Source organism: Alosa pseudoharengus, unplaced genomic scaffold, assembly GCF_046254945.1.
Source record: "Alosa pseudoharengus isolate Yale_2024_CS ecotype anadromous, Long Island Sound unplaced genomic scaffold, YU_APseudo_1.1 YU_APseudo_1.1_scf_2, whole genome shotgun sequence".
Taxonomy (NCBI): domain Eukaryota; kingdom Metazoa; phylum Chordata; class Actinopteri; order Clupeiformes; family Clupeidae; genus Alosa; species Alosa pseudoharengus.
In genome coordinates this window covers 41,277,897-41,294,785 of record NW_027468663.1, presented here as the reverse complement: position 1 = coordinate 41,294,785, position 16,889 = coordinate 41,277,897, and the positions used below count along the sequence as shown (strand labels likewise).

Sequence of the window (16,889 nt, the reverse complement as noted above, 5' to 3'; positions counted from 1 at the left end):
ATACATTGCCATGAAGCATTTACACTGGAGCAGCATAGTGTGGGTTGGAGAGGACATGAGCGCTGGTTTTGTCAGAGAAGCAACTTGACATCATGCAATGGGAGATGAGAAATCTACCGGGTGGCCAACATCATGACAAACTCTGTCAAAAGAAAAGGAAAAATGTTGTCAGTCTGACATTATTTGACAAAAGAAAATACAGAACCCTGGCCAATGTTCTTTCACACACTGCGCTGTGACTAACACCACCATGTCCCAGCTGACTGTCACTGAATCTGAAGGACATGATGTGAATGAACAGCAGTACTGACAAGAACAGGGCAACACATAACACTGTGGTCAATGCAACGTGTGCGGGCGGCCCTGGACTGCTGTGGAGGAGCCGGCGCTGCTCAGAGCAAGGGCACTGCTGGGGACAGTTGCGGCCAGCAGGGAGCAATGCGGAGCATGGCCATGAGTTTCTGCACGCGCCTGATGTCTGTCACCTGCTAGCACTCAGAGCTCCAGGCGTCACTGAACACTCGCGTGTGACTGGAGTGGACATGAGAGGGTGACACACACCTGATGCTCTTGGCAGTCACATGGTTGCATGTGTGTTTATGCATGTACTGTGTGTGTGTGTGTGTGTGTGTGTGTGTGTGTGTGTGTGTGTGTGTGTGTGAGAGAGAGAGAATTTGCTGTGAAGAGTGTTACTACATAGACATGCTGGGCTTTTGTGTTGCAATGAACAATGCCTGTTGAAGTTTGTATATTTCATTGAATTTGAAAATGAGAATACTGAATATTTAATCCAAAATCTAAGACAAATGTATGTATGTATGTGTGTGTGTGTGTGTGTGTACAGTATAAGTGTGTGTGTATATGTATGTGAGTGCATATGAGCAAGTGAGTGAGTGTAGACTGACTCATCCTCTGTTGGCAGTGAGTTTGTGTACATGAGTGGATTTGAACGCGAGTGTGTGTGTGCGCATCCATGCTTGTGTAACAGAGGCGTACCGTCGAAGTCGAGGTTCCCGTCTCCGTTGAGATCGAGGTCAGTGAGGATCTCCTCCAGTTCGCCCTTCTTCAGTTTCTCCCCCAGGAAACTCTTCATGGATTCCTTCAGCTCCTCGAAGGTGATCCGTCCATCCCCATTACAGTCAAACTGAAGAAGCATGGATGGGGGGGACATACGCGACATCAGGCCAGAGAGTCAGAGACAAGTAGAAAGACAGAATAGTGTGTGTGTGTGAGAGAGAGGGAGAGGGAGACAGAGAGAGAGAGACGAGAGAGAGAGAGAGAAATGAAAAGGAGAGACAGCCAGGAATGCAGAAAGAGAAGTGAGCAGACAGAGGAGTGTTTTAGAGGAAAAGAAACACAACGCCAGCTCTGCCAGCTCTGCCTGTACATGTGAGATTGCGCTGCACTGACACATCACACTCCCCCCTCCTGTTCTGTGATCCTTTCATTGCTAGACAGCAGGCACGCCCCCCTGTACTATAGCTACCTGGTGGCCATGCAGCCGACAGAATCACACCTGCAGAAAATGCGCCGCCAATGTCTCAGCAGGATGTCCTGTCCTGGGTGGATCATGTCCCCGGGGGCTCTCCCTTTCGCACCCACCCATCCTTCTTCTGACCTATCAGTTAAAAGCCACACAGGCATACCCCATTCACCCTGGCCCTACTCCACCGCTCAGATTAACATAAGCAAAAATCCGCAGCATGGAGGCTGAATCGTGACTCACTTTTCTTTTTATTGCTCCCTGGTTTTCCACTTTCTCTCTCACTTAAACTCCTTTTTGATTAAGACGCTTGCAAAAAGCGCAGCTTGTACAAAAACCGAACTGAATTTCCTGACCCAGTAGAATGATGCAGTTTTGTTGGAGTGTGCAGCTTTTCTGCGGCTCGTGATGTGGTATTGTTAGGTGTGCAACCCCATGGGGAACTCTCGCTCCGTGCGTATTGACATAATCATTTATCTTATAAAGAGCCCTGGCCTGGTTTACATTGTGGGCTCCCCTGCCCAATTATAGTGCTCATGTCATTAAGGCCACATCAGAGGGCTTACTGGGGGACGCAGTGAGCCGTGGAGAACCAGCACCTGGGTTCAGAGGCAGGGAGTCGCTTGAAATGCCTGGAGGGTCTGGCCAAGTCAGATAAATGTGCTTGTGTACAGGTTTCCCAAACCTGCCCGTAATGAAAGTTCAAAATCTTTTGACATCCGCCAAACTTCTTTCACTGCAGTGGACAAATAAAGTTCAGATCCCCTGCTCTTAGTATTTAATCGTGGTAAATACTTCATCACTTACATAAGACAAACTCATTACCTTGAGAGAACTTTAGGACATTTATCATGAAAAGTATGGATGTGAAAAGCTAAAACTTTTTCCAAGTTTTCCATTTCCCTGTAAAACTGAATATAGACTAGGCTTGCATTTTTCAAGGTAGGCAGTTTACATTTGTGTGACGTGATAAAAACATATTCATGCATGTTCAGCATAAGAAACCACATCAAAATTCTACAAATTATATTAAATGTAAGAGAGTACACACCTTGACACCATTAACTGCAGTATTCATAAACCATATGTGAGATAACTTCCAGAAGGTCATGTTTATGCAAATTGCTAATTTGAGGTTATTTGAGTTGTGGAACCAGGATCCTCTGCATAAAGTGGTACCCATTTACCACACATTTAACACTGTGCATATCTATATTATACAGTAGGCTTTAGAATGGTACACGTTTACATGCCATATGCTGTGCATGCTCATATGACATGTAAATATTTACATGCCATATGCTGTGCACGTATATATTATATATCTATGGCTGTGCATATTATGACATGGTGAAGTGTTCTGTTCTGAAACACTGACCTGCGCGAAGGCACAGCGGAGCTCCCGTAGGCCCACCATGTGAGCAGTCTCAGCTAGCATGCGTGGGCCCATCAACTCACAGAAGTCATCAAAGTCCACATGCCCTCCCCCTATCCACAGAGAGAGAGAGAGAGAGAGAGAGAGAGAGAGAGAGAGAGAAAGAGAGGGGAGAGTGCTTCATCAGAGATATGAATGCATAATTTACAAACACATCAACTCATTTTGTTAAGTCCATTTATACCTTGTAAACACAATGAAAGAAACATCACAGTTTAGTTTACATGTCGTTATGCCAACCAGCCTGCACCAAGCAGGGCTCCCTTAGTCATGACTCAAACATGGGCATGGATCTATAAGGACTATCCCATCCCTACAGAGAGAGTGAGTACCATGGACAGCTCCACTGGAACGCAGGAGAGGCCTGCAGTAGGGGGCCATAGCTAACGCACAGACACCCTGGGCCTGATAAACACTTGGGTGTGTGAGGCCTTAGGTTGGCGGGGATATAGGGTCAAGGTCATCAGAGAGGTTGTTTTGTTAAGTAGAATGAGTCAGATGAGGACTTATTGTTTAAGTTTAGGTGATTAGGTGATTCAATTGTGTTTTTCATCATTCGCCTTCCCTTATGAATACAAAGAGTTTTTGATTTGTGAACTTTGCCTCTGGTGACTTTTATTGAAAACAACCACACCTAATACCCCAATCTGCAATAACATGGTCAAAGTGTAAACACTTTCATTTAAAGGCAATTTGACTAAAAGCCACTTAGAATAGATAGATATTTTCCATCACTAGTTTGCTCCTTGTGCTCCAGACTTTGATGTTACAAGCTTGTTGCCCAACAGTCGTTCTATCAGCTGAACTAAACAAGCCTGAAGGCATTAAAGTATCTGTGCCTGCACACACAATGTTTACTGCAGAGAGAAAGTATGCACTGGTATGTTACTACTGGCGTACTGTACATTACACACATACATATACGCACACATGCAAACACACACACACACACACACACACACACGCACACACACACACACATTAAATCACATATGACCTCCACCTACATAAATCTCACTCTCTCGCTCTCTCACACACTAATTTGCACAAAAATGTGCCTTAGAGTATACATAATAAAATGACAACCCCTTGCATACATATTTATCTTTGTATGCAAATGTGAAATTTAACAATTTTACGTAACCTTGCATACTCACTGAAGAGCAGAAATATGTGTACATACACCCACAGAGAAGCACAGACAATGTGAAGACTATCAATTAACAACCTAATTGGCTGATAACAGTTTTGTTTATGCATAACCTTCTTAGGTTTAGGTTTGGCAAATATGTCAAGTTTACACAATAATGTTTAATTTACAAGGTGTGTGGGTGTGTATTTGTGTGTGTGTATATGTGTGTGTGTGTGTGTGTGTGTGTGTGTGTGTGTGTGTGTGTGTGTGTGTGTGTGTGTGTGTGTGTGTGAGTGTGTGTGCATGTCATCTGAGTGCTATCTAATATAATAGCTCTGTGTTTACCCTAATACTCTCATATCTTATTTCATCAAGTCTCATCAGCCTCCCAGAGGAATCCTCTCTTTTTGTCACTATTGTGGTTATTAACATTGATGCATAGCCAGCAAATACATATATCGACACATATTGACACATACTTTCAGTCACATATTAAAGTAACACATAAACCAGCTAAAAACAGTTATGCCCAATACAAATCCATGTATGCACTCCAGTTAACTCTATAGAAGGTACACAGCATCTGCGCAGGCATGCAGCTGTGCCCATGTATTGCAAAACAGTCAAAAACACACAAGTAGAGTTTAGAGACACACCTTCAGACCCCTTACACACTCACACACCACAATGACCACCCCCCCGCCCCCAGGACAAGCACACACCATCTTTCTCTCCCTTCAACACACACTCACATGCACAAGCTCACACCATGCATCTCTTACATTTCATCTTGATCTGCTGGTTGATCTCGATGAGCTCCATCTCCGTTGGCATGTATCCCATGGTCCTCATGCAGTTGGCCACATCCTTGTAGTGCACGTAGCCGTCGCTGTCATAGTCAAACTCCTTAAAGGCCTGCAGCAGCTCTGTGGGGCAGCATCACAGCACAGCGGGGATTCAACACACACATACACACACTTTTGACGCATCCGACCTTGGGTGTATGTGAAATCTATGACAGGGATTAAGGGCACCCACAGTATTGTCATGCATACCATATACAGTATATTACTGCAGGCTACGGCGAGGGCCATTTTTGTTTTAGTGCATTTCACAGCACATACATTACTACTATGTATTCATAATCTACGGAACCCTGAAGGTGTCATTGCAACATATTTTTTGGTGTATACCCAGAAAACGTGCACTTTACTAAATAGTGCTCTCAATTTAGTAAATTGTGCACACATTTTACTCAGTTGTGAGCACGTTTTACTAAATAGTGTGCTCATTTTAGTCATTGTGCTCTCATTGTAATTTTCGTAAAATGAGCACACAATTTAGTAAAACATGTGCACGATTTAGTAAATTGTGTGCACAATATAGTAAAATGTGTGCACAATTTAGTCAAATATGTGCACGATTTACTAAATCAAGGAAACAATTCATTAAAATAAGCGCACTATTAAGTAAAATGAGCACACAATCTAGTAAAATGAGACCCAAATTAAATAAAATGAGCGCACATTCTCTCGATATACAAAAATATCTTACAATGACACCTCCTGGGCTCCGTAGTAATCTGTTTGCCTGTGGAAGCCTTTTATTTGTTTATGACAGTTGTTATAAAAGGCTTATGTGGTATCATAATTATGCCCTAAAGAAAGATGTTATGAAAAATATAACATTTTCACAACTATTCTGTGTAAAGGCATCCTATAATGTTCCTTTAAAAGGGTGTGAATTGTACCAGGCCAGACATTCCCGTTATAAATCATGTGTGATGTCCAAACAAACATATGATACTGAAAGTGTGATTTTCCATAGAAAATGTCCTTGGGGGAAATATATATATCCATCTGTGTATCTATGCACAGTGTGAGTAGAAGATGTCATTTTACGCATTATACTGTGTAATATATATATATAACAAAATAGCTAAATAGAGAAACCTAACATCAGGGACTGGATCTCAGCAGAGAAAAAAGGAAACAGGAGAGAGTATTATTTATTTTGACGAAGAGGATTCTTTGTTTATCCTACAGTCATTTGCATTTATGAATAATCCTAAAAATTCATAAAATGTGAGCAGTTCCAGACAGCCATGACAGTTTTTTTTTCCCTTCAGATGGGTATACATGCATATTGTCTATGGATGAACTGACAGTGTAGTGTTTACCTGTACTGACAGCCAATCAGCAGCCCAGTAACCAAGGGCATTACAGCAGTGGAACACAGCCACCATATGCATGACCAGTAGAACAGCCCCTCTGCCACACCAGCGTGGAGCCAGTCATAGTTCCTTCATATTAATATCTTCAACAACTTACAGCGTATTATCAAGTGTAATTCTATTTCCACAGCGGTAGACCATTTCCCTCAATGTTACATTGCGTATTGCAATGGGTCTGGCCATTCTTTAGTTATTAAAGGGGACTTAATATGGAAATATCACCCTTTCTGTTCTTTATGCATGTATTAATTTGGGTATCTGGGGTAGCAAATACAAAAATATCAAAATAACACAAGCCATTTGTTCTTGGCTGCCTAGGTCTGAAAACATGTGATTCAGCCACCAATTGAGATTCACTGGCTGAAGAGATGTCAAGTCTGCCAGCTTGTTGAATAAGACCAGACCACCCCAATTTTACCTATATTCCGCTCACAACTGAAGATCAAAAGTGTTCGGGACCTGTTAGCAACATGTTGAAGTGAAGCTCGTGCATAATAGAAAAAGTCCTATTTAGAGGAAAACTCCAGAGTTGAAACAACCTGGGGTCTATTTATGGATGATAACGACAACTGTCGTTTGGAAGCAAAATTACGTTAATCTGAGGAGTTTTGAGTTAGACCATTGTTTGCATTAGCAATGAAAGTGTGTGGCTATGGAGAATAGATTCACGTCAAAAGAAATCGCTATTTTCAAACCACTGAATAGCAAAAAACACAAAATAGCCTTCAGTGGTAGCATGAGTATAGGGTCCCAGACAAACTGAAGTACTGTATTGTAAATTGAAAGTGTACAGAGAGGTTATAACAAGACATGTTTCTGAAGGAAGCAAATAGCCTGACTTTGTGTTCCGGTAGCGTCAAATTGTTTTAACTCCGGATCTTTCCTTTAAGTCTTTCTTCCCCATGTTTCTCTCTCTTTTCCATTTTGTCTGCTGGTGGTGTTCTCCACCACCACAGGGCCGTTGAGCTGTGCTGGGTATGCAGTGGTGTGCACTGTCATCTGGCATGAATCATCGCTAGTGGGTGGGGATAGGATTAAGCCACGGTGCAAAACCACACAATGCTTTTGTAAAGCACATGACAAGTGAAGTGACAAGACAAGGGAATTTACAACGTAGTGATGCAATGTAGCACTTACCATCCAGCTCCTCGGGTAATAACTCTCTGTCCTGTGATGAGGATGCAGAACACGAGGAAAAGGTGGATGGATGCCAGGAGAGAGAGAGGTGGGGGAGGGTAGAAGGAGGTACGTGAGTCAGGGACAGACATGTTCAATGGGCCATCAAATGACCTTCCTTCACTAGGACCTAAAGATCATGGCAGGCCCTCGGCTAGAGGTACTAATCAGAGAAGCCATCTCAACCCTCCCGAGGATTTTTTAAGGACCTGTTAAAACATTATCTCTTTTTCACAGTGTTATTAAGCAATTATGCTGACAAGACTGCAACCGCAAGGTTAAGCCATAAAAACACATGTACAGTTGCTGTCTCAGAGGAGAGGGGGAGGGGAAGGGGTGGGGATAGAACTGAGGTAACGACAGAGACAGATGAGGAAGAGTGGAGCATGTGTGTGTGTGTGTGTGTGTGTGTGTGTGTGTGTGTGTGTGTGTGTGTGTGTATCAGAAGTACTCCAGCAGAGAGAAAGGACCCTATGAGTGAAACAGTCAGTGTGAAAGTGGGGTGCAAACTAGGGAATTGAGGAGAGCGTTCCAGTGAGCAGTCCCTAGAGGACGCCTCTGGTGTTAAGCTCTCTTTTCTCTGCGGTGCATAATGACAGGCGGCACCCATCCCTGTGCAGGCTTTGACTGACTGACTGATGGAGAGGACTGAGATGCAGAGGAGCTCATTCACTAATAGGATTACAGCATACCATGCCTCTCCCTCTCTCTCTCTCTCTGTCCAAATCTGGACAGCCATGCATAGTCACACTCAATAAACGAACCAACACGTGCAAACGCAGACAGACATGTACACACACATACACACACACTCACACACACAGCGACACACACATGGATTTACAGATTTGTGTGTGTATATAATTATACTTTGACAACAATGCTAATGCAGTTGAAGCCAATGGAAAAAAGACGCACACACACAAACATACAAGTGCATAAACACTCAGACACACAATACAGGATCTGCTAAAAGCCTGGCTTGACCGCTAGATGAAGGACACACCACATACCATTGAATTATGGTCCCTGGCACAAGCACACAGAAAACTTACATACTCTCACATTCAAATATGTGAGCTTCCCCTATCCTCTTTACTGAGTCTATGGGAAAATATGACTTTAGATGACTTGAATGCTCCGCTATCTGCTTCATTTTGGACATTACTGAAAATTATTTCTTGATATCATTTTGAAATAGAATGCAATATACAAAAATTATTTCATGTCACTTTCCCTATTTTGAGTGGCATATATCAAAATGAGCTGCAGTTCAATTTTAGTGTTGGTCTAAGACAGTTTTTCTCAAAGTGTGGTCCGGGGACCACTGGTGGTCCGCAAGCTATCCCAAGTGGTCCGCGAGCAGACGTGGTAAAAAATAAATTATAGATGAGTTGTTTGCAATATTGAACCAACTTGTATGTAAATCCAAACAGTTCTGCAACACTACCTATGTATGCTATGCCAATTTAAATCATATGAATCCTCTGACACAATAAGCAAGGTGCAAAGACAATAACCACGGTGGTTCAGTGAGAGTGAGCCTATTGTGTCTATAGCTAGGTGGTCCGTGAAGTTTTTTCTACTGGTTAAGTGGTCCTTGGTCTTAAAAAGTTTGAGAAACACTGGTCTAAGAGATCCAAGTGGATGCCACCTATAAACTTCACTATGAATTGCATTTGGGGCTAATGACAAAAAATGGCAAGCCTGGCAGCCAGTCAAGTACAGATGCCAGCTAGAATCCTGTAGGACCATAGAGGAAGCTGATGGACACACATGACCTCTACTCCCAACACAAACACAACACAGGCCACTCTCAAGTCATGATGACGGCCATTTGGTTGTGCAGAAAAGCCTCTCTAGAGCTACTCCTACTGACTACTTGTGTCCATTCAACAGGAGCACGAGCCACAGGTAGGTCACATGCTCCACACTGACTGGACAGATGGGCAGATGATGACAGCACCTCAGGGAAAGTACACAGACAATGTATGAGTTTATTGAGTGAGCAAAAAAAGAATAATAATTTCATCACAGCAGTGTAGACTGTGACAAACGTAAGCATGCCTCTAAGCATAAATGGTTAGCAAGTCTTGAAAATCAGGTATTTTTTACTGTTTTTCTTTGCAACATGTATTTGTCTTCACAATCAGGACTTATTTCCCTGTCTAAATGCATCACTTCTACTCGTGTCGTGCTTTCTAGGGCGGCGACACAGAGACCGCTGTCATTTTGTGACAAGTGGAGGAGTCCAGGCACATGCCATAACAGCCACTTGTTACCAGTGAGGCTAGCTCCGCAGATGTCAGGGTTTGAACTGTACTGTTCACTCAGCTGATGAAGCTTACACTCTGAATTTGCACAAATACATCTCAGTGCTTCTCCCAGCTGGAGTTGCACTGAGATTGCAGAAATAACTGGGACAAAACCATGCGTCTCTGATCCAAATTAAATTCGCTGCCTGTATAGTCTTCCAAACACTATGTTGATAAAGCACAGAAATGTCTTTACCTCAGTCAGCATTAGCCACTTGTGGTATGACATTCATACATTAAAGGATATAATATCCTCTAAAATATCCAGTTTTAATGTTATAGTTTGGTATAAGGGCAATATTATATGCAAAGCTCATTTCCTGTTTGAGCCTTTTAGAATCATTTCAGTCCAGAGATTCGCAAATTAACAGTCCCCTGGGCAGCGAGCGGATGCAGTGACACACATGCCTCCGCCGGCAGTGATGATGGGCGACTTGTTGTCAGGCTGAAGCCGCAGAAACTTGTTTATGAGTGTCACATGCAGTGTGATCAAGCTGTGATTTATGCATGCACAAGTAGGAAGATGAATCTGGACTCAACGTGCACCCATTCAGATTTCATTAATTTCTATACGGCAAATTAACTCAGTCTGTTTTTGTTTTAACAGAGGTATGGTGATGATTAGTCTTGTGTCTCCTGTCATGCATGCAAGTAAACAGACACACTCTCTCTCACACACACTAACACACACACACAATTACAGAAAGACAAAGTACTATACTGCAACCTCTCATTTCTACAAGAAACAGAACAAGCACTGAGGAAAATAAAAAAGTGAAAATAACACACATACAAACAGACAGAGACATACACAAACACACACACACACACACACACACACACACACACACACGTGTATGACACACACCTCTTCATAATCTGAGCTGCAGGTGGTTATGAGGGCTAATTGACTGTGACAGGGATCTATAGTCTGTTAATGCTCCTATAATCCTCAGATTAAATATGGCAAAGAGGGAACAACACACCCTATTTACTACATGTACCTTCTCTCTTTTGTTCTCCTGCACTCCTTCCTCCTCCTCCTCTCCTTCAGACATCCCTCTTTCTTTCCCGATCTCTTGTTTTCCATGTTTTCCTAACTTACCCCCCCCCCCCCCCCCACTCCCCCTAAGAGGATGGCTCTCAGGACAGGTCAGCAGTGTTCTCTGTTTACTCTCTCTGCTGGTCCAAGGGGCACAAATGGCAGGCAGGGTAAAGTCTATGTCACATTTTCAAATCCCGGGCTCAGAGGCCATACAGGGGCCGTGTTGTCCGCACCTCAACATGATCTCTCGTGTCTTTACACTCAATTACCCTCTCACACTCATAACAGTAATAATTACACACACTTGGTCAGTGTGTGTTTCTACTGAGGTCAAATGTGTACCTAAACTAGATTTACCGCAGAGTGGTGCAAAATATGACCGCCGCCCAGTCCAGCACATTTTTTCCACAAAAATAAGTGACGATTGTCAAATTGCATTTCCTACTTTGTTCCTTTTTTCGTGTTTGTAATCGAGTGTGTGCAGAGTGTGTGGTTGTTTTTGTGTATATGTGTTTTGTGTGTGTTTTTTTTTGTGTGTGTGTGTGTGTTTGTGTATGTAGGTGTGTTTGTATATGTGGGTGCATGTGTGTGAGGGTGTGTGTGTATGTATGTGTGTTTATGTGTTTGTGTGCGTGTTTGCGCATGTCATGTGTGCATGTATGTGTGTGTGTGTGTGTGTGTGTGTTAATGTGTCTTTGTGTGTTTTTATGTATGTGTGTGTGCATGTGTGTGTCTCTTTATGTATGTGTGCATAAATAAAGCAAATCTTTGTGATAAGTGCCATGGGATCTTTAACAACCATGGTGAGTCAGGACCTCAATTTAACATTCATGCAAAGGATCTCCTGCAGTACAGTGTCCCTGTCACTGCAATAGGGTATTGGGATTGATATTTGTTTGGTGGCTTTTGGCCGGCCACCAACACCACTTCCAGCAGGAACCTACTGTTCCAAGGAGGTTTCTTATCCAAGTACTAACTAAGCCTGCTTAGCTTCAGTAATTCAGCAAAGTCAGGGTATCTGCTGGTCTGGCTGCTGGCTAAAAACAAAAGGTGAAATGCATATAGGATTCTAACTGTCTCACTGAATTGCATTATGCACACTCAATTCTCACTGATATCTGCTAGACAACAAGTACCAAAACATGATTAGTTCACACATTTCACATGTAAAATACATTTTATACAACCCGACCCCCATCCTGCCTGTTCATAATTCTAAGAAATTCTTGAATTGTGTGCATGTGTGCGTGTACATGTTTATGTGTGTGTGTGTGTGTGTGTGTGTGTGTGTGTGCGTGTGCGTGTGTGTGTGCCTGTGTGTGTGCCTGTGTGTGTGTGCATGTGCGTGCATGTGTACATATGTCTACTGTGTGTGTATGTGTCATACGTATGATTACTGTGAATGTATGTGTGTGCGTGTGCATCTGTTTATGCACATGTGTGCATATGGAATGGGTTAACATGACCTCTGGAGGCAAACATAAGCAAAACATTGGTCATCCTAGGCCCTACGGTTCTCAAGATATTCACAGAAAACTCTGTTGGTGGACAGTCACTAAATGTACACATAAATTAATTTATTGTATGGCCCCCCATTAACGAAAGTCCACGAAACTTGGCATGCATTCAGAGGGTGTCATAATGATCCTACACTTTCAATTTCGTGCAGTTTTGACCATGTCAGCCAGAGGTATTGTGATTACAACACCTTATTTTTTGCATTTTAATTTTTAACTTAGTGGCGCTATACATGAAATTAGTAGTTATGGAATGGGATGACATGGCCCCTTAAGATCAACATACGAAAAAAAAGGTGGTCCTCCTAAACCCTATGGTTCTCAAGATATTCACAGAAAACTGTGTCCGCCCTACCCTTCTTTTTGGGGGGTTGGGGGGGCTACAGATCAAAACGAAAAACAATAGTTCCATGTGATCATTGTAGGGCTACATGCCCACCAAGTTTTGTGCACCCCGGTCTTTCAGTGTCCTGGGAATCCTTGACGGAAAATTGGCCATGCGGAAAAAAAAAGAAAAAAAAATCTGACTAAAACTATATGACAGCCGCTTCGCTGCGCGACAGTCATAATAAGGAATCCCAAGAAAATGCTTTAATTCTCAGACTTATTTTTTTAACCATTTCTAACATTGTCATAATGCACTTGAGTTATTTTGGTTAAAATCTATGTTGTGTATTTATGTGTAATCTATATGGAAAGTATAGCAGTGTGACTTGCAAATGAATTATCCTGAGCTCCCACACATCAAAGACTGGCAGATGCTTTGGGTTGAGATATAAATAATAAGGGCGGGTGTTCAGTGATCTGCGGAAGCCAGGCAGCTGTCAGGAGGACCCTTGTGAAACCAGCCTACAGATGAGGTCCCTGGGTGCACTCCCCTAACCTGCACCTCCCTCTGTCAGCCACGGGGGAACACATCGGAAGAGACAATATGGTCGAGACTGCTTAGACAGCAGGAGAACAGATCATGTCTGAACACGGAGTGGCACCACCAGACAATTCCTTCATTAGAGGATGGTGAGCAGTCTGGTCCCATTTTGAACCAGTAGTGAGCTAAAGGCAACACAACTACTTGACTAGCTGTAGTAGATGTTAAGTAAGCACTGCTGGCTAGTGGCTATACTGTAGGCAAAACGAGGTGGAAAGACCGGCCTATGAAAGTGAGAAGTGAAATACATACTCTTATAAGAAGTGACCAGTGGGACATTCAGCTTAGTGAGGGAAGGAATGAGGTCAGAAGATTCATCTATTATACAGTACATTGGCTAACCCACCAAATTTGCCCCTGTATTGCAGAAAACAGCCTGTTTTAAGAGTGGGAAATGGTGAGGGGAAATGGTGCTCTAAATTATCCACTGTTGTAGGCTTAGTTGCCACAATGATTTTTTAATACAATTTCAATGTAACAGTAGACTTAAATATCACTAGACATTTGCTTTTGTTGTTGTGTTATTACTGAACAGTGAGATATAATGGCTGGTATATTAACCTGGCCAAACAGCGCGTTGATGTAGGGTGCGTAGATGGCAGCGATGGAGTTGTCACTGAGTTGTCGGCTCTTCTTGCGCTGGCTGGATGAGCTGCTCGTGGAGTCTTTGTGTGTTGAGCCTTTATGGGAGCCTCGGAGAGAGGACTTCAGGCCATCCCCTGGAGACTGAGTGCGAGAGGAAGTGCTGCCAAAGGAAAGTACAGTGAGAAACCTTCTTCACCATCACTATCAATGTTATTACCATCATTAAAGCACATTATGTTTTTGTTTAATTCTTAATATATTACATATTAAAATGTTGCTTTATTTTCACACCTCTACACCGGGTTATTGGACAATGTCACAAACTAATAGAACCAAGGGACCTGAGAGAAACAATATCTTCGACATCTCTGAGATCATTTAGCCGCTAAAGCCAGCAGTGGTTTTATGTTAGTTGAAACTCAACAGAAAGCTAACAAGCTCAGTGTTATACTCATATAGCCTACTATGGAGTCAACCGGTGACATAGGAGCTAGAGTTCAGTAAAACAACAAAATCATAGGTTTGTATCAACAAAACTATCCTTGAAATGGTTTTTAATTAATGTGACTGATTTCTAGTTGTTACATTGCTACAGTAGCTTTCCTTGCTAACAATGGCAATTTAGACTGTGGTGAGGACCTGTAGGCTATAGGCTACTGTAGTTCTACAAGCAAACCTGTCCTAAGGATGAAAATGGGAACTATTTCAGCAAATTAACAATGGAAGTGGATTTTTGGATGAATGTAACCATCTAGGTCTGTATTATTTTCAGCTACCCAAATGCTGGGTCCTCCATAATTCCATACAGCATCTCTATAACCACGACCAATGTCATGGCAATGATAATCAATATCTATGGTATGTCACCCATTTATTATCCATTTCCTTGCCATCCCATCTGCATTTTGTCAGTCTAAATCATAGACTGTATATATAGAACAGTCTATGGTCTAAATAAACAAGTCAAGGCCATCAGTAGGTCTCATTAATTCATCCATTGATCTAGTTATTGCCAATCTTTGTACTCTCAGTTGGATTGAGGCCTACCTCCCTGCAGCAGAAGCGGGTCGACTGTCCGACCTTCCTGCAGCAGAAGAGGGTCGACTGTCCAACCTTCCTGCAGCAGAGGAGGGTCGACTGTCCGCTCCCCCCTTCACTGGCACTTTCTTCTCTACTTTCTGAGACATTCTGTGGGAGAGATGATAGAGTAAGATAGGTTGTAATGGTCCAGGGTGACTGCACAGGTGGATGGGAGTTGCTGTGGTGTTAGTATGTTTCTGTGTGTGTATGTGAGTGGCTGGTGTAGATATGACTTGTAAAGAAAGTGAGCAAATTACAATCCCTTTAGCATGTCAGTGGTAAGTTGAAGAGCACGAGAAGCTGAGATGAGATGGGATGAGATGAGACCGAGAGGGATAGAGGGAAGAAGAGAAACAGAGAGGGCGAGAGAGGAATAGAGAGAGTGTGATTCATGTAAGGAGAAAGCAAACAGACTGACAGCACTGAGGTGAGTTGACGTCCCTGTAAACCACACGAATCAGAGCATTTCAACCGGCAGTGTACCGAGGCGCTCCAACATAATGTTGTATACAAAACCAGTACGCTCTCGCTGCCGAGCCTCCGGGAGACACGAATGAGAAGAGACAAGCAGACGAGCTGGACGATAAATTACAATCAGCAGTTTAATATGCCTGCGCGCCAAGCCGCGCCACTCTGCTCCTTTGCCCATCAAGGCAACCATCAACACAGAAATTGGCGATGGCCACTCACGAACAAGCCCACATGCCATGTGCACCTATCTTGTTGTGAACACAATCCTTATTTAGCTGTCCTCAGTCTGTGAAGTCCCTAGAGAGAGGAATGTGGTGTTTTCTCACCTTCAAATGACTCTGTAAAGTTCTTCATGTCTTCCTTTGTTATTAAACTGCGTTCACTGAGTCCCACAGAGTATATTATCATCTCTGGAAAGTTTTGCTTTAAATAAAGTACATTAATGAGACGTCTGATTAGATTAATTGCTTCTATTATTCTCACAATTAAGGCACTTCCCCTGCTAAATTGTCCGGCTGAACTGGGAGAGTAGTTGGACATGGGCCTGATAGTGTGAGTGTCTCACTGACTCTCTCTCTCTGTCTCCCCCCCCTCTCTCTCTCTGTCTCCCCCCCCCTCTCTCTCTCTGTCCCCCCCCTCTCTCTCTCTGTCTCCCCCCCCTATCTCTCTCTGTCTCCCCCCCTCTCTCTCTCTGTCTCCCCCCCCCCTCTCTCTCTGTCCTCCCCCCCTCTCTCTCTCTGTCTCCCCCCCCTCTCTCTCTCTGTCCCCCCCCCCTCTCTCTCTCTGTCCCCCCCCCTCTCTCTCTCTGTCAGTGTGTGCATGACAAAGACATCAAAGGCAGTTTTATTGTTTCTGTTCCTTCAAATACATAAGTACCATAGGAACAGCTATCACTACCCTTGCACAAAATAACAGTTCCGGGTACCCAGACTCTTTTCACAGAGTGAAACAAAGTGAGTGAGTCTGGTGAAACCAGGCTAGTACTACTTAGTGCAATGCCTGTCTTAAATTTCCTGCATATCAACTGCAAACAATTCCTTCAAAACTGCATTTTTGACCATTGAAGTAGAGCAGTTATTGTTTGGTCTGTAGCTTTAAGTTACTCTGGCATATGGCATCTTTCATTCTGACTGGTGTAAACACAGAGGACTGATTCTGGTGGAAAATGCCATCGTCCTCCGACTAAGACTGAGTACTTATCTCTAGCGGTTAAGACATGTCGCACTGAGCAATCCGTCAGCAACAACACAAATAAACTAATGAAGAAATAAACAAACAAACAGGTCTGTTTATCTACATGACTCATTAAGCTTCAGGGTTTTACAGACAACCCCCCACCCTCCATTCCCACCCCTGCTTCCAGGCTGCCCAATCCCTGTCAATCACCTCGGCGATACGAGCAATTTGAGCTCCTAATTTGAGCTAATTGCAGAGCTGCTGCGGAGAAGCAGAGGGATCATTCTGGAACAAACTGAGTGGCGATAGACAC

The 16,889-nt window shown here is 43.2% G+C and overlaps 1 protein-coding gene across 1 annotated transcript; it reads right to left on the bottom strand.

Moving 5' to 3' along the window:
- Positions 1 to 113: 113 nt before the first annotated feature.
- On the bottom strand, positions 114 to 15,036 carry cabp4 (calcium binding protein 4). Its single transcript, XM_076293273.1, has 7 exons — positions 14,897 to 15,036; positions 13,826 to 14,009; positions 7,421 to 7,451; positions 4,833 to 4,976; positions 2,862 to 2,971; positions 997 to 1,144; positions 114 to 142 (listed from the first exon to the last, which is right to left on the bottom strand). Exons 1-7 carry the CDS (start codon positions 15,034 to 15,036, stop codon positions 114 to 116), a joined length of 786 nt encoding a protein of 261 aa, XP_076149388.1.
- Between the last annotated feature and the right edge of the window lie 1,853 nt (positions 15,037 to 16,889).